The sequence below is a fragment of the Grammomys surdaster genome, unplaced genomic scaffold (assembly GCF_004785775.1).
Source record: "Grammomys surdaster isolate TR1022 unplaced genomic scaffold, NIH_TR_1.0 150, whole genome shotgun sequence".
NCBI classification, from domain to species: Eukaryota; Metazoa; Chordata; class Mammalia; order Rodentia; family Muridae; genus Grammomys; species Grammomys surdaster.
The window spans coordinates 16,745,240-16,770,145 of record NW_021604608.1 but is presented as its reverse complement, the minus strand read 5'-3'; the positions used below and the strand labels follow the sequence as shown (position 1 = coordinate 16,770,145).

General features: G+C 34.9%; 1 protein-coding gene across 4 annotated transcripts in view; it reads left to right on the top strand.

Moving 5' to 3' along the window:
* Arap2 (ArfGAP with RhoGAP domain, ankyrin repeat and PH domain 2) overlaps nucleotides 1-24,906 on the top strand; it is a 166,642-nt gene that overhangs the window by 125,549 nt on the left and 16,187 nt on the right. For all 4 annotated transcript variants that reach the window (XM_028765222.1, XM_028765223.1, XM_028765220.1 and 1 more), the window contains 4 exons: nucleotides 2,235-2,309; nucleotides 5,711-5,828; nucleotides 11,605-11,733; nucleotides 21,742-21,869. In XM_028765222.1, coding sequence (XP_028621055.1) covers nucleotides 2,235-2,309; nucleotides 5,711-5,828; nucleotides 11,605-11,733; nucleotides 21,742-21,869 — 450 coding nt within the window. The remainder of the gene's footprint in view (nucleotides 1-2,234; nucleotides 2,310-5,710; nucleotides 5,829-11,604; nucleotides 11,734-21,741; nucleotides 21,870-24,906) is intronic.

The following is a 24,906-nucleotide window of genomic DNA, read 5'->3' as shown; positions in this document are numbered from 1 at the left end:
AGTTTCTATTCAATGTAAAAGAGACTGATGAAGGCGTGGGGCACCTCTGAAACCTGATGCGTACATGCAGAACATGTTAATATAACCATAAACATTAAGGAAACAATGACTAATATTTACTAAAACCAAAACACGCTTTGCTATGACAGTGGGTTTCAAAGGAAGCATTTAAAGCCAAAGAAATACTAGAATAAATTTCAAAATCACATACTACCGTGATTTTTATCTATTAAGACTAGGGAATCATAAATGATTTCTTACCTGCTTCTGCTCTGCATGCTCTCAGCTGATTGTATTAATGAGACTGTTTCTAAGGTGACCTGTGTCACGCATACTAACTTTTGTCATTAGTCTGCCTTTCTAAATCCTGTCTCGCTTTCCTAGTCAGATTTACATTGGATTTGTGTAATCAGGATACATCCTGCTTTTCCAGGGTTCCTTACCTTGTTTGATGAATTTCCTGGAACGACTTAAAGTTGATCATTGATTATTTTCTGGTAACTAGGAATGATAATGGATTCAGGGATTCACTGTAAATAATAGGAACGGGTCAAATGTGCTCTGTTCACAATTACACTCAGATAATGAGGCAAATTTCTGCTTATTAGTCAGACCCAAAGTTTGCTTCAGTCCTGAAGCATCTACTTCTAATTAAAGAAATGACTGCAGGTATCATCCCGCATGAAGCCGATGAGCACATTCTTAGATTCCCCTTCAACTAATACTGTGATATTAATTACTTAACAAATGACTCTCTCCATTTTGACCGAAAGTAATGAATGCAACTTTTAGAGAAGTTAGCTTTAACACTACATTAAAAATAATCTTGCTTATTATCAATGTCTATAATTTTCAGTTTGTGTAGATATTATTTGGTCTTGAAATGAAGGATTGTGTGCCTGGGAGAAATTTTTGGCAATCTGATCTCTATTGTTACTGCCTGAGTATCTGCTTCTATTTTACAACAAAGAAGCAGGCTTGGACACTTTGGAATTACTATAAGTAAACCAATTCGTATGTATATTATATATATATAATAATCTAGAAAGGAACTTAAAGTAATGTGGAAAATGTGGTTATCTGTGCTTGAGTCTTCAGTCTATTTTAAGCTTTTATTTTGCAATATTATGTTAACCTTGCTTTAATTTCTTAGCTACTTCACTTTGTGGCTCACTCTATGTGTTCTGTGTGTTTGCCTTTTTTAATTTTTGCAATGTTTTGTTCTTGCTGTGATGTTTATACAAACAGTGAAAAACAAAAAAATGTCAGCTCTATCTTTCTCTCTAGTAACTGCATGTAGAATCAAAACTGAGATAGAAACATTGGAAATAACCTTTTCCAGCATACAGTGACAAAATAATTAAGAGTACTTCTTCAAAGTACAGTGTAAATCTTTCTCCCACAGATTGACTTACTAGATAATTAAATAAAGAAAATTTAGCTTCAGAATGAGTACATCTCAGAATATTTTTTGAATGTTGGTGATAGATATTTTAAGTGGCTATACAGTGGATTTCTGAAAAAGAAAATGATTTGTCTTATTCCTTAGCCTGTATTTTCTGATGTTGGTATGTATTATGCTGTCATACTCTTCTCCTTTTTATTTGTAACTTGTTCACTTAGTCTCTGTTGGGAACGTAATGACCCAAATAAGTCTTCTTTTCTGCTTCAGGATGGATAATACTAACTAAAGCTTATCCTGCTTCTCTGCCTTATTCTATTATTCTACTTTTATGTTCCTTGCTTATTATGTCCCGTGTTTATAATTTTAGTTCATCATTGATGCAACTTACCTCCCAATTTCAGTGTTTGAATGTGTCAGCTGCATGAACATTTTGCAAGGCTTATTTTGTCTTTCGAGATTGTGTACACATGAATTAAGAGCTTTACATATTCTCTGGCTCCTAAACTCTTGTTCTCAAATGCAGCCTACATCAGTTCTAGAATCATTGCTTCAGTGTTTGAAGGCACTAAGGCCTTGAACATGGCATTAAAACAAATGTCATACTGTGATTGTTGTTGCTGTCTATACCATTTGTTTAGACTCTAAACCTTAGACCCTCTTGTCTATAATCAAGCACATTTTGAAATAAGTACTAATACTGGTGAACATGGGAATCAAGGTAATTTCATTGCTATACATATTCATGATAAGCGTTTTGTAGTTCTCAGGTACTGTATCTGTCATTTTGAGATAGACATACATGTGATGTCTTATCATCTGTCCTCTCTAGGTGTCCCAGGCTGGAGACTTGTTAATTGAAGTGTTTGTGGAAAGAAAGGAACCTGACTGTAGTATTATAATCCGGGTGAGTCCTAAGAAAGGATGTAAAGAATACTGTTGGGATTTCAGACCTGGTAGTCACTGACATATTTTTCAGCATGTTTTGTAATTTAGGCTCTTTTCAGTTCAAACAGTGACTGATGGCAAGATTGACCTTTCCTAACCTATCCCCTAGGAATCTAGTATTTTGGAAGAAAGCATTATCTGTACATTAGTTAAGATTTTTCTATAGATTTTTAGAAAATGAATTAGGAACCAGTACTTGCTTCTTCCCATCCTAAAACTGTGATGTGAGACAAGTTATTTACTATGCTTTAGTCTCCATTTTCTTACCTATCAAATGAATTTCTAATCTAAATGTATGTAAACACAGAGCATATTATTTTCCAAATAGCTGTTTAATAATTACCTATTTATGTTATTATTCATGCCCAGCCTCAGTTCTTATACTCAACATTTAAATTAGAATATTAGGGTGTGCCAAAGCCTGACAAGTACAGAGGCAAATTCTCACAGTAAACCATTGGACTGAGCATGGGGATCCCCAATGAAAATGTTAGAGAAAGGACTGAAGGAGCTGAAGGGGTTTGCAACCCCATGGGAAGAACAATATCAACCAATCATACCCCCCAGAGCTCCTAGGGACTGAGCCACCAACCAAGGAGTACACATGGAGGGACCCATGGCTGCAGCTGAATAGGTAGCAGAGGATGGACTTGTTGAGCATCAGTTGGAGAAGAAGCCCTTGCTGCTGTGATGCCCCAGTGTAGGGGAATGCAAGGGCAGGGAGGTGGGAGTGGGTGGGTGGGTGGGGAACACCTTCGTGGAGGCAGGGGGAAGGGAAATGAGATAGAGGGTGTTCAGGGGGAAACTAGGAAAGGGGATAACATTTGAAATGTAAATAAAGAAAATATCTAATGAGAAAAAATTTTAAAAAATAAAATTAGGTTCAAAACAAAAGAATATTAGGTAACTCCTTTTCTTTGAGCTGAGATAAAAATACATATTTTTCATCTTATTATATTGAATAATTTGTCTTATTTAGGGACAATAGCAATACTATTTCATGTTCTTGCTTAGTAAGCTGACTTTTTTTTTTTCTGTGTAAAGATTCCACATTCTTCTAGGTAATAGAAATTCACGTCATTATCCGTTTTAAATTCCTAAGATGTTAAAAGTATTGTGACTATTAACTTAGCTAATTCCAGTGGTTACATATTATTACTATATGTCATTACTTGCCTTGCTCAGGACATGGAGCTGGAACATGATCATAGAATCTATGATCAGATCTTGTAGGAATCATTTCCTATTCATTAGGTGCATCATAGTTCTTATTCTGAATGTGTGACTATGGTTACACTAGATATTTGAAGCTCTTGTAAATTAAATTACAGATTAAATCACTTAACAAAAGTCTATTGCTGGTGCTAGATATAAAATAGTCTGCATATATATGTATATATAAGACAGTATTTTATATACTTTATATTTCACAGAATATATATATATGTATATATATATATATAAGCATGTTTTAATTTGTCTATTTTAAAGTATATTTCACAGAATATATATATATACATATATATAAAAGCATGTTTTAATTTGTCTTTCTAATGGAGTTGTACTATTTATGACAATTTGGCAAATATCCCATATTTTCTCACTGTATTTTAAAAAACTATATAACTCTAAGTAATCTAGAAAGGCTAACAGCAACAAACTGTTCAGCATTAATCAATATAATTTACATATAGCTTTAAGACTAAAAAACAGTGTTGTTGTATTTAAACAGTTAATTCTGACCTCAAGCTCTGGAAGCATACTAAGTTTTAGGGAAATGGAAAATAGGAATTAAAAGACATTAAGAACACAGCACAAACCTGGATCACATAACCCACCCTGGATATTCATTGCAGTGATGTTTACATTCCATAAATTAATCCATTCCTGAGTGTGCAATTCAAGGCACTTCCTATTTCACATATTGGATTGCTCACTTGCTTTTAGTTCTTTAAGAAGATGCTTTATTTCTTTTTCTTTTTCTTTCTTTCTTTTTTTAAAAGTTCCAGTACAGGAGAAGTGGCTCAACAGTTAAAAGCACTGCCTGCTCTTCTATAAGACCATAGTTCGATTCCCAGAAACCACATGTTGGCTTACAGCATCAGTAAATCCAATTCTAGTGTGTGCAAAACCCTCTTGCCTCAGTCGGTATTAGGAATTCATGTGGTACACAGACATACATGTAGGAAAAAACATCCACACATATAATCAAATTGGATTAAAAAATATTTTAGAGCAGTGCAGATTTGAGGCATCATAGAATCTTTCATCTGATATTACCATTGCTTCATGTTCTCCAAGTTGTCTCTGGATGCTGAGGTCCTTTGTACATTTACAATTCTTTGAGCATCTCTAAATACAAAAAGGTTTATCTTCCATTGTGTAATTAATATATTTCATAAATTAGTCTCTGAATTTCATAAAGGTAGAATGAGTGAGTTATTTATAATGATGCACACACAAGAGCACACGTACAGACACATATCTCACGCACACACACACATATACACACACCATACATACATAGGACTGATGAGCAAATCTAAAACAACTTTTTAGGATATTCATTTGCTAAGAACATTCAAACCAAATTACTGTTACAGTGTTCTAATTATTAGTATGACTGCTGTTTAACTTTATTAGTGAATTCTAACTAAAGAAAACAGTGTTGTTTTTAATAATATGCAATCATAATTTTCAAGCACTAAACAAAGAAGACACTAATACAAACTCCAGAGTCCCTCAAAAGGTGGCATGCTTACACACTGGCCTCTGGCTGTAAGATGCTTATGGATCTGGGACCCAGACTTGCACTGCGGAAACAAAGGACTCCTGAGATACTAACTTGAATGTACTCTGTATGGCAGTATGCTACCATCTGTCACTTGGCATGGCAGGGAACACCACAGGCACCAAAACCCTGGGGCTTCTTGGCATGACAGATACTATTTAATCATCTTCATAATATTTAGACTCCAACCTGAACAAACCAAGTAATTCTGCACTCTTGATTATAGAAAGACAAATGAAATTTTACCGTGAGAAAATTACCAGACTTTTATGGTATGGTTGGGTTTTGATTTGTGTTGTGTTGTTATTGTTTTGTTGTTTTCTTATATTTTGAGACTAGGTGCATTTCTTATGAGTGACATAAGAACTTGCTAAGGAAAATAATTATCCCTAATATGTCTGTATTACAGTATCTCTTTACTTTGATATTATGATGTATTTTATGGAAAAAAGTCTCATTGTAGTATTTTTCTTTGTGCATGGAGAATCATGAGATGTGGAACTTTATTGCCTTAGCAGAAGACTACTTCTGTATCAGACATCTTTGAAGATGTATTCCATCTCTTACAGATCTCTCCTGTGATGGAAGCTGAAGAGTTAACGAATGATATATTAGCAATAAAAAATATCGTTCCTACAAAAGGTGATATTTGGGCCACATTTGAAGTCATTGAAAATGAAGAGCTAGGTGAGTGGTTTTTATGCTAGAGATTCTTAAATTCCTTATACAGTGACAGACACTTTGGAACAAGCCATTGCTAACATTTGCTGTTTTCCTAAAGATTCACATCTCATTATGAATTCTGCTCTACCTCTCTGCCCATCTTGACATATGCTGTCGCCACTTGAGAGTGACTTCCTATGATGTTGGCTCATCAGAATAATTAATTCTTTCATTAACTATATAAATATAGTATAAAGTGTGAGGTGTCTCTGTTTCTGCCTCATCAAGTAATAGTTTTATTCATAAGGACAAACAGTGTGACTTATAACAATATCCTGAATGTTACTTCACCATCGGCTTATATCTGTGTGCTCTTTATTTAGTAGGAACAAAGAATACAGATCACTGTCCACTGCAAATCAATAATTTTACATAGAGCAGAAACTTCTCATTTGGCTGTTTGATTTTTCTCCTATCATCAGTGTCTCAATTTCTCCTATATTTTCACAAAGAAACTGAAGAGTAAAGAGACCTTTTAAACCACCTTGACTACCCTGGTTACCAAGTGCTGAATAAGCTTAACATTCTAATGACACCATTTGGTATTAAAGACTTATAGGACAAAAAAAAATAAGATGCAGAATTTCATTGTACCTTGACCATCTGTCTAGCTGATATCTACTAAGGTCTTGGGACCCTTTCAAGTATAGCTGTCAAACTGCCAAAAAGAAAACCTTGCCACCCCAGAAGGCTCTAGATAAAAATTAAAATTCAATCTTGAACTACCCCATGGTGCATTATTTGGACCATTGGAGTCAGCATTAGAATATAGGGGGATTATTATGCACTCCTACATCACTCCATCTTCATAATTTTACTCATTTGCTTTTTACATGCATAATTCCTTAAAAATTAATGGGACTTACAATATGATATTGTCAATATGTCATGTCAGGGTGCAGTATCCCTAGTGCTTGGGTGTCAATTCTCAGTTCCTGCCTTCATTAGACTCTGTCCCCCCTGGACAGAACTGCTCTGTCAAGTGACTCCTGTGACCTCCCAACTGTGAAACTCAGCAGCCCTGCTTTCAGCATCAGGCTAGCTGGCGTCCTGTGCCATCGATTCCTGGTGACCTTTCTTTTCTCCTATGGTGATCTCCAGGCTATTTTCAGAACTTCTTCCATGGTCTTAAGTCTTCAGTCATTCCATTTAATTTATAGTTTTTTTTTTTTTTTGTCCATTGTCAAATATCGTGTTTGACCTTTTGAAATTCCTTTGGTTATCCTTTTTGTTTTTATGTATTTGTTAGATTATCGTAAATTCTTTATGCTCGACTAGCATTAGGAGATGGTGTTTTCCATGTATATCTTTGGTTTGCACATATCAGCCATCCCCCACCTGCCACTTGATTACCTCCTTTAAAGTCTCACCCTAGAATGTCTCTGTAGTAACCTGCTATTCTGCTCCAACTACCTGACTTAATAAAAGCTTCATGGTAGAAGCAGGCAATACGTCTTTCATTTTGCCTCTGTTTTCCAAGATAGTGTTTCATAAGTAATACAGTAAAGTTAAATCCTGATTAAATAAAGAATAGTATAAGTTCTAGATTATTTTGATTTTTCTCTTAATAAAATGGGTTTGATTCTTGTCCTCACTATATTTATGGGTAAAAGATATCTATTGATATTATTCCCAAACTTTTCTTCCATCTTCAAAATTCGCTTTTCGCTGCTTCCTCTGTCCCTGATTATTGTAACATCTCGGCCTTCCACAAACTTTCAAGACATGGATAAATATAGACATATTCTTTGCCAGGATGAAACATTAATATTCTTTGTTGCAGTTATTAATGGAGTCCTCATATCTATCCTGAACTTACAACCTTGGCCTTTATTTATCCACATTCATATCTGTAATCTGCTCTTCTCTGGTGGAAACCAAAGAAGTCTGTTTATTTCTACGTATTCCATGCTGGGTCTCTGTTTTGCTTCTCCTGATATTCCCAACCACCTCCCACAAATCCATTCCACAGACTTCTGACCCACATGTAAGCTGTAATCAGACACATTCGCTCTGTGGATTTTCTGTTCTTTGCTTTGCTGTCATTGTAACAAATATCTGTAATAAACCATCTAAAAGGAGAAGAGAATTCTTTCCTCTTAGCACCCAAATATTTTAGTGTGTGGTTGGTTCAACTTTTGTCCTTTGCTGGGTAAAAGATCTAGGTGGAGCATGTGGAGCAGGGAACACTTCTCATCACTTGATAGAGAGGAAGCAAAGAAACAATGTCCGAGTCTCAGTTTTCCCTTCAGGAGCATGCTCCAAGGATCTTCCATCCTTTCCTTACAGAACAATTGACATAGATTCCACTGTACCCTAAAATCTATAGTCCCTGACTACATCTTCTTTAACACATGAATTTTGGAGAGCATTCAGAATCCAAACTGTTGAAGAGCGAGGTTTTTTATTTCTTTTAAAAATTCTTTTAGCAATTACCCTGTTGTAGAGCATGCTATGGTCTTAGTACTTAACCCCCAAACTGATCTTCCTCCCTAGATGACCTGTGCCTCTCAAAGAATTATCTCCTCGAGGAGCCTCATTTAAGGAAATTTCACCAAAGATTTTGGTTTTATGGAACACATAAGTCCTGTGTAGAAATATGATAGCAAATGATTTCCTTTTCCCTTATAGATACTATGATTTGGAAGATCTATATACTTTTTATTAATATGTTAAAGCTCTTCTCCTCATGTATATGTAAAATGCTAATAAAATACCAGATGGGATGAAGCAGGGCTTTTGCTCTCTTGAGTTTGACACTAAGAATTAGATGTAAAAAATGCCATAATCATTTTTGAAAACCTGTACCACCAATGGCAGATATTTAAAGGTAGCAGCTGTTATTTCTGATGAAAATCCAACGTCTTTCCTATTGACCTAAGTAGATAAGGTTCACACTTTGCACATGATTTAAACAGTCATGGCATTGTCATTTATGGAGCTGTAGAACTTCCTTTCTCACTGATTCTCTTTGGACTTATTTTTTAATGAAACACACTGAGTAGACAGTATGAAGTTCTGTTTCTAGGTTATGTCCTCCTTCTACATGATACATGTCCTATCTTATATAATTTGCCATGAAAGAAGTCTGAAAGTGTCAGCATCAACAAACATATGTCTATAAGACTTTATGTTCAAACAATGTTTAATAACTCAATCCATTTTGCATGCTTCTCATCCCTCTCTTAAATTCGAAGTTTGTGTCATTTGGTAATGTTTGGCAGTCTGTAATATTTATCTCCTAATTTTCAACTCTATGCCATATCTAGGAAGTTGTATCTGAAAGATTTTCACTGTTCCCAATTATTTCATACAGTGATCCTGATGAGAAAAAAATATATACACTTAAATTTTGTGACAAGAATTAATTATCTGCTCATTAGCAAGCTGCTGTGTCTACTGTAACACATTTCAGTTATATTAAGAACACAGTCCTGTCAGTATGAAATCTGCTTATAACTGCATGCAATAGTGGCCCTATTTAGTATAAGTGTTCTGACAATTGGAAATCTCATTACCGATTCAATTCCACGGCACACCAATCCCTTAGTCTAGCAGTAGTGTTGTACCTGCCTTGCCTCGCCTACGGCTCAATCATAATTCTTTTGTGTATAATCTTTAACCTATTGCTGCTATTTATTTATGTATTCCCCCAAAGGATGAGTAAGTGACAGGGAGAAGGCAAGCTGATTTTTCCCTTATATTGCCTTGCTTGGGACGCAAAAATATCTTTGTGTTCTCTTCCCTCCCAGAAGTTACATGTGACAAACAATCATAGGAGAGGTACATAAATGTCACAGTTTTAAATTCCAATAGGTTTAAGAATCAAATCTCTGGTTCTTACTTTAACTTTAGATGACTAGGTAAAGATAGAAGTTAAGTAAATAGTTTTTCTTTTAATTTAAAATAAAAATATTAATAACAAGTAATAACAAGTATCATTGAGATGTATAATAACATATGCTTATATATATATATATATATATATATATATATATGTATGTAATATGTATATTTGATACATACAGTCCCTGACACAGTGGCTATTCTGGAAATGATAGATGCTAATGGAATTACTGTCATCATCCTGCATGTGATTCAAACAATAGTTGTGTAAAAGGAGTTTTTACTATGATTAGTTTTATAGTTGGATGTTTATATGTCCAACTATATTGAATTATGACTCACATAATTACTTATAAGTAATTTTGACCTTTGTCCAACTTTTCAAAAAATACTTGAAAAAGTAAAATGAATATAGTACCATTTTCATTTTCTTATCCTTTGTCTGGTTTTAAAAAGACCAATGTCTTGCTTTCCTGATAAATATTTTTTGTTAATTTATGGACCATGAAGTAAACTCACAATGGACTTTAGTCCTGAGATACTTAATGGAGAATCTGTTGTACCATCAGCACTGTGAAGTGTGCATGTGTATCTTTATGATGTATGGTTAATATCCATTATGATAATATGGAGGCAGATTCTAATGGGCACAGAAGGAAGAATTGCATTTCTTTTTATGGATGCAAAGCTAAAATATTAATCTCCCTTTTGTGGACCAGTGTTTATTGATGGTTTCTCTTCTCTTAGATAATATAGTCATAGCAGAAGAGGAGGTGATAGACTTGTCACATGCTCTTCTGGCATCAGTTTCAATGGGATGAGTCACAGGCACCCTTAGCGTGTTCTCAGTATTAGTACTTCAACTACAACCACATTCTAGTGTGTAGTGTGCTGTGCATTTGGGGTCTGAAATAATTGGCTGCTACACAGCTGCAGAGTTAGGATAGAGCTGTGGCAGCCTCTAATCTTCACAATAGAATTTCTGTTCTGCCTGCTTCTTTATTCACTGATAGTCTACTATGAAAATGTTTGCATATCCCCCAGAATATGTTTTTTGTTCCACACATCTTTATTAATTCAGAATATGTTCTTTTTGTTGCCCACATCTTTATAAATAAATTGACATATTTTAATCCACAAATCTCCTATCAAGTATTGATTACTGTTGAAAATGTTTTGTAATACCCCATGCTAAGAAAGTGTGATGCATTTTTCCAAAGCAAAATATATAAAGATTAAGAGTCAGCAAAGAGATTTGCTTATGACATTTAATTCCTTGCTTGTGGCTTCTTATATAAAGCTAATTTATTATACCGCCACAAGGTACATATATTGCTACTAATAGTTAAACATAGATTGCTCAATTGTATTTCTTTTTTTAAATGTTCCCTGTAACCATATTTTGTGGTATGATATTGATTCATGGTGCAAATCCTAGCTATTAATTATTTACTATTATTTGTTGAAAATTATAAGATTGTAATCTTTTCCAGATAAACAAAGGATTGATTGTTGCCTATGAATATTGTACAAGATTAAGCTACTAGTGTTTATAGAGTTATTTAATTGCACATGCTAATAGAAATTTTATCTAAATTAAAAGCAGAGTAAGACACATACTTATTTTAGTAAATGAGGTTTTATCTTAAAGGGAGCCCTTGTAAGTGTTAAAACAGCAGTTTCATAGATTAATTTATATAATAAATTGGAAAGAGAGGAGAGGGTGTCACCTATCTAGCTATTTCTATCTCTTGTTTTCAATTCTAGTTTTATTACAGCTCAATGAAAAAATGTTTACATCGTTGTATTCATATCTTGGCTTGGGATGTTTTAAAACTTGTAATTATTAAATACATTTCTACACTTGTTGTAATAACTTGGTTTGTGTTTGCAGAGCGTCCCCTTCACTACACAGAGAATGTGTTGGAGCAGGTCCTCCAGTGGAGTTCATTAGCTGAACCTGGGTCTGCTTATCTTGTGGTGAAGAGATTCTTAACCATTGACACAATTAAACAGTGCAGAGGTAAGCATGCTTCCTTCACTTCGCGAAGGTGGTTAAAAGTTCAAGTGGCCTTCGAGTAGTTATTAAGACATGAGTGGTGTCTGGAAATGGAAAAAGGAGTAGCAAGATACCGAATCTGATTCTGTAGACTTGTGCATCAGTTTGGTGTGTAGCACTGTGGTGACAGCTGGTTCGTGTGATGTCCCTGTTAATATTCTGGAAGGAATGCCTCATATTTCTGAGTGGAGTTTGTACTTCTGTTCCAGTTTTTGTATTTTGATGAGTCTTCTTAATAACGTTGGTGTTTCTGGCCATTTGAGAACAGCAAGCTAACTAGCCTCTGAGAGTGTGTGTATGTGTGTGTGTGGTATGAATCTCAGTGTTATTTTGATGACATTAGAAATTAAATAAGCACAAAAGCAAGAGCATACCATTTATCAAGAGAGCACAGAACCACATTGCAGACCTCAGTATGTGTTCAGCTGGCACAGAAAATCAGAGAGAACGGTCTCTCAACACAGATGACAAAAGCTTGATTTGGAAACTTTTCTTCTCTTGTGTTGTCATCTATTGACAGCTTAGAACAGCATTTCCGCTGGCCTTATCCTATAAAGCAATCTGCAGATATACACATCGAGGTCTGTTAATCTGAACGTGTCTATTACTTTTATACATAACATAAATAATATCTATTATTTCTTATTTCTCATATACAATTCACCAAGCACTACATACCAGAGGTCATTTGCACTTTTAAGAATAGTTTATTTGCTATTTAAACATGGATACAGTATGTTAGCACAAGTCCGTCTACCCTTTCATCCCACTCAATTTGTTATCCTTCTCACCACTTAGGCTGGTTTGAGTGAGAATATGGTTTATGCTTGCTTAGAGCTGGTGGTCTGTCTGGAAAGAATTAGGAGGAGGAGCCTTGTTGGAAGAGTTGTGTCATTGGGAATAGACGTTGAGGTTTCAAATGTCCATTCAGACCAAGTCTTCTCTCTTGGCCTACTACGTACACTCCAGAATGTAGCTTTTAGACTCTAGCAACATGGCTACCCACCACCATTCGCCCTGCCATAATGATAGTACCCTAACCCCTTGAAGCTGTAAGTCCTCCCTCTCTGCCTTCCTCTGTCCACAATACTCTGTTAATCCACTGAATCCATTTAATGCTGCCTATATGGGTTTAGATGTGGAACATCCACTAGCTCATGGCTAGACTCTCAAGACCTACATCCCTGAAACTAACCCTCTCTCCCAATAGCTCCTTAGACATAGATGGGACTTCATGAGCCCCTCCATTACCCACACTGGGATTTTGTCTGGTTTGTCTCTTTTGCAAGTCTTGTCCCTGCAGTACCTGATATGATTGTATGTGTGCAAATGCATTTCCATGTCCAGAAAATACTGTGTTGCTGCATACATTCACTCACTGTCTTTCTGTTCCACTCTGCTACTGATACCTGAGCCTTGAGAGGAAGGAGTGTAGTATGGGAGTCTCATTTGGAGCTACATGCTCCGGAGTGTCTTCTCTATACAGAGACTTATTGCCGATCTCTATTAATTGGCACCTACTGCAAAAAGAAACTTGTTTGATGAGGCTTGAGAGCTGCACTAATCTGTGAACATAAAGATAAGAACTTACGTGCAGTTTATTCCTGAGTCCAATTAACATCATAATAATACTAGATTCTGCCCTTGGGTTAATGCGCGCTCTCTCTCTCTCTCTCTCTCTCTCTCTCTCTCTCTCTCTCTCTCTCTGTCTTTAGAAGTCTGTGTCAATTTTCATGTTATTCCATTTTACAAGTGGAAATTAGAGAATATAACTTATCCCACATTCCACAATTAATAAATACTATTATTGAAAATAAATTGCTCTATCATTTGAACATTTCAAAAATTAAAATTAGAAGGGGGGTTGGGTGAGAGAACTCGGAGATGCTGTGGGCCTGCTCAATATGACTGTGTACTCTGAAATCCTCATCGGTCAGTGAGTTCATTTTACCAAAGTTTACTATGATAATATCTAATTTCATAGTACTGTCTTTTTTGTTTTATTCTCAGATGATTTTTATCAAATGCATTCTTTACTTTCAGTCATCTAAGTAAGCAAACACTATTTTTAATACAGAAACTTAGCCTTCTACAACAATTATTTTATTTTAAATCCCTTTACTGCCCGAGCCAGCAGGGATTCGACGAGACCCTAGGGAAGGGGAGGCAAAAGATGGGACAAGAGACACAAAGAAGAAGCACAAGTCTGAATGTCTGATTGAGTGCTTAAACTTTATTGTTCAGGTTTCTTTTATAAAGGCAGGCAGGCAGGAGGGTCATCTAGAAGTCAGGGTCCAGGGTCATCCCGTAATTGCAAAGTTCTCTCAGCCCACAAGAATTCCTAGCCCAAATTACTTATCTAAATATTTTCTCACAAGTAAGAAAGCAATTAAAACATTTCTCAGCTCGAGTTGCTTATCTGGTTAATAATTTTTCCCTGGCAGGAGGGAAATGAAGTATTCCTTAACTCAGGCTGTTTACTTTACTGACATTTGCTCTCAGGCAGCAGGGAGTCTTGGCCCCTAGCACTTTACCTTTTCCTTTGAACCCCATCCTGCTCACACCTGATCATTTGAATGCAACAGACATCCATGTCACAGATCAGTCTTCCCAGATAGGGAATGTCATGATCACACACACACACACACACACACACACACACGCACACGCACATGCACATACTCCAGAGACATGTAGAAATGTCTGTAGATGTGTGAGAGCCACAACATGGGGGAGTGTTAGGGAGTGAAAGATTCAGATATTTAGTTTATTGATTCTGCTTATGAGTCTGAGAAACACAGAGCAGGTCTATATAATTTAGTTTCTAGATTAGATGATACTGGTGCCAACTTAGAACATCTATGGATTATCTTTTGGCTGTTTGTTATTCTTTTTGAAAGTGGAGCAATGAAAATATGTTAGGGAAAGCTTGTGCTAACTTTGTGGATTTAACATTAAATCTTTCAAGAATTTGAAGACTATGTATTCTGTTTCTAAACCCCTCAAAAATTTATTTATTTTTTTCAAAATTTTGAATATCAAATAAAAAGCATTTTTCTTATTAATCATCTTCTTTTAATATTATGACACATATCTGGTCATTCCCTTGTTTTAAATAGAAATACACTTTCTTTTGTATCCAGTATTATCCTTTTAGTGATAATATTCTTTTAATTTGTCTAATTGTCTACATATACAGTTGTTTAAAATTTATACCAACATGCAATATCTTAGCTGTTGATTAATTACTACTCTCCTGACCATATAGTTATAAAAATACAAGGAATTAAAAGTTAAAGTATTATGATAGAAAGCAAGGTTTTGTGCACATTAGGATGGGGGTCTCCCAACCAGGAGTTCCCTTCATGGTTGTTCAATTGTACAAAAAATCAGGATGGTCCAAATTTAGTTTATTAAGAAAACATGAGAAAGTCTGTGCTATGACCTGAGGTCTATAGGACTGATAAGGACATCAGCATAGTACCTGAGATATCCCATTGTACCCTTCTGATGGATTGAAGGCAGTGATTGTGTCTCAGTCTCTCTCAACATCCCCTGTAATCACTGAGGAACTCAACCAGCGTGGAGAGAGAATTTCGAAGGTGGCAATTTTTATTATATTTTTTATTATTTAAAAGGACTTTTAAATTTAAATATGTCCTGACCTTTTTCTCCATCTTCCCTAAGTCCTTCAGATTCTCTCCCACTCTCTACGCAGCGGGTATCAAAAACCAAATAAAAGCCCAATAGAACAGCAAGAAAACAAAATTAAACAATTCTTTTCCCTCTCAAAAAAAAAAACAGAAAAGAAGAAAAGGAAAAACCTACCAAACTTGTTACGTAGGAAATAAAAGCACACACCCACCGTGTAGCCCATTATGTATTGGTCAACAACTCCTGAACATGAGGCCTAGCTTGAAGTGGTTGATACATTTAAGTGTTTCTACATTTTCCCCCTTTATGATGTTTCCCCTGCTAGTGGATACAGATGACAGTTCAGAGGTTAGCCTTTACCCTAGTAGCTGAGTTTTTGTTAATTCGTTCTTTTTATTTCAGACAATTGATTTAAACATTCTTTCTGAGTAGAATGTTAGCAAACTTTCATGTTAGCCTAGTATTCCCTGCATGTATCTCACAAGGGTGGATGCCACGAAAGAAATCTCTACTTCCAAATTGTCCCTACTTCACTCACAAGAGAATTAGCGACTGTACATTCATTCTTCCAAGAATTAATCTATATCCCACAAAGTGAATGGGATGCTAGAGAAACACCGTGAGTAAACATTTTGACTGAAGCATTTTCTATTAGTAGCTGTATTTTGGGCTCAAAATAGGAATAATAAACTGCTTAAAAGATGTCACTTTTTATTCCATGAATGTTCCATTAATGTTTTTAAGAGAGTTTGACTGAAACTCAGATTTCTAAAGCAGAATAACATCTTTTATTATAGTTATTTTGTGCATGTAGTACAAGTTGGAATTGTCTTTTTAAACTGGCTCTAGATGTTTTAAAACGTCAGTTTCTTAAGTAATAGATTTCAGCAATGAATATGTCTTTCAGTACCCTTGACTTTCTTAATGCCTTTTATATTATGTGATAGACTAGGGGTGTGTTAGGTTTTCAGACTCCTGTTTGTCTGTACTGACCAATGTCTCTTAAATCAGAGTGACTGCTTACCCTAGAATTATTATGCCACTTGTGATACCTACTATACCTAACAATTTGAATCTAAAGAAAAATAGTGTATACAAAGCCAATATGATTTCAATGACAATTTTATTAGAAAAAAAATTTCCACTTAAGAAAAAAATCATTCTTAGAAGCACTGAAGAGATGATAGTTAAGATCCTTTTCCCATTCTTAAGGTTTTAAAAATCCTTAGTGACCAAGGAGATATCAGCGCTCTGAGAACAGGATTAAACAGCTGTAACCACATGTTCTCTAAGTAACTTATAGTGCATGTTTTAACATCTTGTTAAAACAAAGTTGGCACAGAACATGCTTAGTGTGTGACCCTGGTTTCAATCTATAGCAATTTTAAGGAGTTTCACTAAAATATAATTTGCTAAGTATCTCTTCTTCCCTAAGTATCTGTCCTATTTCAGCATCACTATTTTTCTCTTCAGTATCTGTCATTCATTCTTAGACATATGGGTGTGTGTGCCTTGAGTTTTATTGATACTATGACAGTTTCTTCTTCATTTTATGGTATAAGCATGTGTTTGATGACGTTACAAATCATCCTCTCATCACTTCCTAACTTTAGAACTTTATTGTCCAATATATATTCTATTTTAAGAATTTTAATTTCCTCAGCTCTCCTAATGAAAATGTAGTCATCATAAGTAGGAATCGATGTTACAGTCATACAGCATTTAATTACTGCTCATTCATTTAATAACAAGATAATGTGGTTTTATACAAGTACTTTTTATACTATGTACTTCTATACAAGTGCATGGAGTAAATATTTCTTGCTGCTGCTGAAACCTCAACCTGTGTGTCTTCAGGAACAGCGTTTTATTGCTGAGAATCATTTAGTATCATGGGGATTATAGTTGTGAGTTAATTAACTTGAAAATGAAGATAATAATAATTTAATTTCTTCCCTAGGGATTAAAGTTGAAACATTGAGATAAAAAGAATGAAACTTCACTTAAGTTGCTATTTAGACTTCAGCAGAGCTATTGTTCTAAGACCATCTTTTATGTCATTTCCTTCATACTAAGTTTCTGCATCTGCATCACAAGTAAAATCTAAATTTAGACTTCTGTAGTCTTCTAGAATATATAATTTTATATTGTTGAATCATATTCTAGTATAAACTTCTTTTATATTATCCCAATAAAATTTTACTCAAAAGAGTCAAGTCAGAATGATATGAATAAGTATCTGTGTGTGTTTGTATATTTATATTGTTGTACATGAGAGATGCCTTTAGAATACATTCATCTCAGTATTAAGCAGTACAAATGTAATAGCTTTTGACAAATTTACACTTGAACACTTAAAACCTTTATTGTTAGTAGACTTAAGAAATCACAACAAAGCCGGGCAGTGGTGGCGCACGCCTTTAATCCCAGCACTCGGGAGGCAGAGACAGGCGGATTTCTGAGTTCGAGGCCAGCCTGGTCTACAGAGTGAGTTCCAGGACAGCCAGAACTACACAGAGAAACCCTGTCTCGAAAAACCAAAAAAAAAAAAAAATCACAACAAAAAAAGGAGCATGAGTCATAGTCTAGTTGAAATTATTTGTATTCTACCCTCTTGCTGAATTTTGAAATATATGATAATGGTCACTGTAGACTGTGAAAGTCCAGATACTTTCTGATGGACACCTTCTGGTGGATATTTTCTATAGGGAGGAAGCCAATTGAAAAGTTTTATTAGCTCTCTGCTTTATACAGTAATCTACAACAGGAAATTTAAATGATTGTTAAGCATCATCTTTACCTAGAAGGAAGAAAAAATCTAGATCTTCAGACCTATGTAATGTTTGATTACAAATACAAAATGCAGTAAATGACTGTTATGGGCCAAAGTGTTTATTCTGTAGTATTTTTGAACCTATAAAACTAATCTCATTACATCACCACTGCCGTCACCTCTCACATGGGATGTCTTCTAGTAAGGAAAATGCCATGTTCTTGTTTCAGTACAGAAAATAGAATTCTATGTTGCATGCTAAGTCACATAAATCCTAACTGTAGGTTTGTTTTGTTTGTCAGATAATGATAAGCCAGGTGTGTTTCACACTTATGAATTTGATAGCATTACATTTATTATTTAAGCTGCTTGGTACTTACAGGAGGTACAATATATAACACTTACAAAATGTTAAAGGAGTATTTCTTTTTTTATGTTTATTAGGACTGTGTTGAAAATTATACCCTAATTTAAAGTTTAAAAATACATCATTTTATGTGCTGGATATATTTTGGAAATGGTTTACTGTGATTCTGTGTAATAAAGTATAGAATAGTAAAGCAATTTTTTATTCTGCAGTTTTAACTAATAGTATAAATTTGAAAAATCTCTCTGGCACAAATAGCCTAGCCATTCTTAGTCCAGTACTATTTTATTTATAAGTTGGATGTTTTTATATAATCTAATTATAGAATGATATCATTTCAAAGCAAGTAACATATAAGAAAATAGATTCTGAGCATGGCAACATGTCTCTGTAGTTCTAGATTCTTAAGACATATTGCAAGAGTATCATAGGTTTGAGACAATGTTTCAAATATTTGAAGCAGGGATGACATTTACTATTCTAAAACTGGCTTACTTTCATAATATCAAAATATTTACATATGCTAAGCTTGATTCTTTAATTATCCACTTTATTATTAAGAAAAAACTTCTTTCCTCTTTTCTAGAGATAAATACTCTTCATGGTTAATGATACAAAAGGGAGGGGAGAGGGAGGATATGAAAATATTTCATGTGAATATAGTACATTTAGTTAGGCACTTACTGCACCCAGGTTAGTTTTTCCTCATTTGTAGAACTATATTTTACTAAAATACACTTTGAAGGAGTGCTGCCCAGTAAATGGAATAGATCACTAACTCAAAATTCTCTACATTATAAGAAATACACGTGTACCACAAACTGATATCCAACAAAGAGAAAATGAGTAACTTTTTAAGTTGGAAGGTGGTTTGGATAATAGCATGCAAACGTTGGCCAAAGGACTTGTATGTGACTAATTTTCAGGGGGCGGGAATCACTTAGAGGTGCCACACCTGTTTGTGTTTTTCAGAATTTATTGTGTATGGAGAGCTTCAAGACAGGATTTTTTTTTTCAAGTTAGGTCCAGGCTTCAGGAAATGGTCTTTATCATCAAGAACAGAGACGTATATAGGCCATTAGTAATTACTCACATATAAATAGCCCAGCATAATTGAGAGTATACCAATTTGTTTTCTTAGCTACACGTTGGTAAGAATAAATCTGTTTGTCACTTACAGAATCATGTATATGAGATTGTGTGTCCTAAAGCTGCATTTACTATGTACTAACAGTAGGCTACATTTTTTCCTTTTTTTTTCTCTTTATCCACATAAATTTGAGAATAATATTCTTGCATGTAACATTTCATTTATTTCTCCTACTGAGTTTGAGAGTTAGTCACTAGAAGTTACTAGATTACCCGTGGAGAAACTATAGAGTATGGAGACATTATATAGCTCCATCAGGAGACCTGCTAGTCAGTAGAGGGAAAGAATTAGAATCAAGACTTTTAATCCAGCCCACCTATCTTTAATCCTTGCAGCCCTAAAATCAAGAATAAATCTGACAGTGGGATTTTAGTCATAGATACAATCTATAAGTTATCAGAATTACTTTCTCTCATTTAACTACTGCTGACCCTCCATAGAGAAAGAATTCTGTTAGCCTTGAGAAGCACGAGTTAGGAGGTAGTATTTTTATATAAAATCATGAGTCAAAGGGTTCGTAAATCTTTGTTTGAGAGAGAGCATGATATATCTGTTTGCCTTGAGCATATCATCTACGCTATATTGTTCGGTGCATCCATTTGTTTTGTTTGTTTTTGCAGCCCTGATCATTGAACTTTGCCTTCAGGGTAGAAGCTGTGCTCCTGCCTTTATACCCATGATTCTTAAGAGTTTTCCTAATTGTAAAATAGTTGCTTAATAGAATTAGAGGAAAGCACTTGTTCTTTTATCTGAATGGTAACTAAACAAGTTTTACTAAGCTATAAGTAGTCATGCGTGAGTGGCAGTTAAGATAATAAGGTGTTGGAATTTGATTAGAGGAAACAAATATAAAATGAAATAGTGCCTATTAGTATATGCTCTGGACCTTTCGCTGTGAGATTTAGTGCTTTAGGGAGTACTTTGACTCTTCAGACCTGTCACACTTAAGTGAGTTAGATTTCCCAAAGTCGAGTCACACTTAGCAATTTCTTCCTTTAAAATAATTCTGTGAAATAGCTACACTTTTTCAATAAAAGTATATATGTACATAATGCCATTTCTCTCTTTCTAACTCATAGTTCTATGTTCTTCCTTCATGCAATACTTCTTGTACATTGAAATGTACATAGCATCATGCCTACTGCTTATATCCTGGGTCACACTCATGTGAAATCCAACTTCTGAATAGGTAAATGGAATCCACTGAAAGGTGAATGAGTACCCAGTGAGGGACATGGCTACCCTGATTGCCCAAGTGTCACTAAAAATCTCAGTGTCTGAAGTAAATGAGTCACATGAAGCATCATAGATTGTGCTAGGCTGGAATTTATGGTTTGCAAGCTTTTAGATAAGCCACAGCAAAAACCTATAGACAAGTGGAAGTAGATTTAATCTTAGTGTTGTATTAGTATATTTTATTTAATATCATATACATAGTATATAATCATTTCACCTGTAACCAACATTTAGAAATATGATCTTGAAGCTATCACAGTGGCTCAGGAAGTAAAGGCCACCAATCCTAAGGGTCTGAGTTTGATCTCTAGAAGTCTCACAAGGAAGGTGAGAAATGACTCTACCAGTATTCCTCTGGCCTCAATGTATGTCCATGTCCTCACAGTCAATAAATTGTAAACTTTAAAATAGTAAATTTTACAAAAGGAGTAATGATACTTTACCTTTTAAAATAAAACTCTCAAGATTTTAAAATATATGGGGTTGGAGAAGTGGTTCAGTGGTTAAGAGCACTTATTACTCCCCGGTTTCAGTTCCCAGCATGCACAGTGGGCAGCTGTCAGTCATCTGTAACTCTAGCTCCAGGGGATTTAATGCCCACAACTGGCCACCAGTGGCATCCACATTAATATGGCATACATTCAAACAGACACATACACATAGGCACACCACAGTATTTAACTCATATAACTAAAATTAAATATTTAAAAATTCAAATACAAATGGTTTCTATTTTATCCCCCAATAAGTGAAAATGTACCCAATTTCCAGAAGCTGTGTTCTGTTTTACAGAGAAAAATATCAAAGAAGGCATCTTAAAACTCAAAGAAGAACCATCTAAAATACTGTCTGGGAATAAATTTCAAGACCGGTGTGTTGTTTTACGAGATGGACATCTCTTTATTTACAAGGATCCAAAGGTAATTGGAGAAGCAGGATTTGCACATGTGCATCATTGCTTTATATGGGTATTTATGTCTTCATCTGACATGAGTAGCAAGCATCTCTCTTCAGATCTCTATTCATCATCTCTCTTCAGAATAGTGCCTGCCGGAGACTTCCTGCAGTCTCTGCTAGGTAACAACAGAACACCCAGTAACTAGGTACAGATCCCTCTGGCCTTCCTATCAACCTCAGGTTTTGTTGTTGTTATTTGAAAGAAAATCACATCATTACTGAAGAGAATTTCAGTACATTACCATAAACCATCATATAAATCAGCACCATAGCCAACAGAATTAAGAGAGAAGATGGTATATTCTGAAAGAAAAAGAGAGGCTTTGGGTAAAGTAATGGAGATTTAATGAAGCAGTGTAAAAAAGACAAAACCCGAAGTCTGTAATGAAAGTTAACATCTTCCCTATACATTTGAATAAATCCACCCCAGTGCCACACTTACTGGCTTCTACAGATTATTCCCTCTAAGTATTGAATTTTATTAAAGAAATTTAAAGTCACAGTGAGAACTAGAGATTTTAAAACCAGAGTTAAATAAATGATAGAGCTATAAAATGCTGAATTTGGTGTAGGAAAATCTCATCTCTGCTAAGAGTTAGTGGTGTGAATAAGTAATGTAACATCTCTGCTTCTCCTAAGACTGTGATGATTATGGTATGAGTCTTACATACTAATCATGTTAATGTTTAAATAGATTATGTATAAGAGATATTTTGAAACATGAAGCATGTGTAAATATCATAAAACTATGCTTATAAAGATACCCCTAAGAATAGGATTACTCTGAATCCTATTCAGAGATGTGGAATGAACAAAAATATTCAAAATATCTGTATTTCAAAAACAAAATGACTAATCAGGATATTATCAGCCATTCCGAATCAACAAGAAAGACATCCCAGTAAATATTTGAGCACTAGATTGAGCAGATACTACATGAAGGAAGCTTTCAAAATGACTCATTTGCCACTAAACTGGATGTTTTCAAGTCATTAGTCACCATAAAATTAGTACAAAGATATCAGTGCATGATTTTACAAACCACTTGCTTTGATGAAAATTGTGAATGACAAATCTAGCTTGGAGAGGGATGTTGAGTAACTGGAGTCTCATAAATAGTTTGTAAAATGGTAAAATCCTAATATTATGTAGAATTCTTTAACAGTTTCTGAAGAAAGTTATTCATCTACCTGCCATTAATAACCTCCAAGCACTTATAAATGAATGTTCATCTGCAGCTTTATTTACATAAGTGGCCATAAATAGGAGAATAATGTAGCCAGATATAGGATACTACTACTCAGTTCTAGTGCATGTCACAATACATATTATTGAAATACAACAATCAGTATAGAGCCATATCACAACCATTTAGTTCACTCTATAATGGGAAAAAAACAACTAAGAAATGATTTTCTTGGCCCGGGTAGAAAAATAGCGAGCTGCAGAGTTCCCCCAGGAGGAGGAAGATGAAGTAGTAGCTAACAAGAACCCTTCCCTGTCTTCTTATTGCACCTGACACACTCAAAAAGGGAGCCTGCCTAAATATCACATAGTTGTTTTGTGTGTGTTTTCTCTGCAGAGGAAATCTAAACTTTTGAGAAATAAAGAAAGCACCTACACGTTTTGAGATGTATGAGTGGGTTTTAAGGTTCTTTAAACTTAGATCTATTTCTGTGAAAATCAAAGCTAGACTTTACTGGTGATTATTTTAGTGATGTAAAGTATAACTTTGTTCACTTTGTCTACTTTTCTATATGAGCCATATAGCTTGTTCCGGCTTCCTTGATCATTGGTCTCCCATACTTGTGACATGTCGGTACAGGGTTGTATTTTCAGTTGGATGTCATACTAAGGGTTTGAAGAATCGAGGTGAATATCTTTGTCCAATCAAGGCCCTTATTCCAGCAGAAGGCCCTTTATTCTTTTCAGTAGTAGAAAGAACAGTAGGATGGCCACAGTATCCCTAACAATAGCCTGAGTATTGTCTGGCAGCACATTATGTGCCATTGGCTAACTTCATTTCATCTTTCTTAAAGCCTCCTGGAATGGGGTCCATCACTACTCCTTCATGACACATGAAGAAATTGAATCACAATGATTTCACATAACTAACCAGAGACTATTTTACCAATAAGCAGTGAAGACAGCATCCATTTCTACAATCAGATTTCAAAGGTTCTATGAAGAGATTACCTAAGAACAATAATTACTATTACTTTAGCTTTGTATTTTGCCTGACAATTTATTTGAAGATAATTGGGCCTTTTCATCTGGATAGTACCAAATGTGCTTAAAGCTGGTTCAGTGTGGCTTAGGGAGAACAGTTGAGAGCACTGACACCTCCTACAGAAGACCCTGATTTGATTCCCAGCACTAACATGGCATTTACAACCATCTCCATCTCCAGTCCCAGAACAACAGAAGCTCTCATCTGGTATTGATAGGTACCAGGCACTCACATATGAGACAAACATACACACAGGCCTATCTACAATGTCTTATATGCACCTAGGATTTTAAATCATGGGGACCATAGTCATAGAATTATAGTCTAATTATTAAATCTAAAAATTTGGTTCAAGGGCAGTTTTCACTAATATATATGCCCTATATACATTTAGAAAGTTATTTCCTGCAATAGAAGTAGAAATTATAAACTGAGAAGTATTTTTAAAGCAACTGTTAATTAGAAATAATTTATGAAGGTTCATTAACAACAAATTAGGGTAATACACCAGGGAAGATAGATTTTGTTTTCACAAGTTTTTCCCTACACAGAAAATGTTAATTAAAATATGCTCAGAACTGATTTACATAAAAGGTGAGAGGTTTCAAAGAATATTGCCATTACTCTCTTAATGATGTGAAAAAAAGGTAATGGGGGAGGGTGAATCCTTAACAGTTGTATGAACTAAGAAGCAAACTCCTTTTAGCCTGGGAAATAATTTTGAAGCTCACTTATTCAACTGACTTAGTTAATAACTTCACTTTGAAATA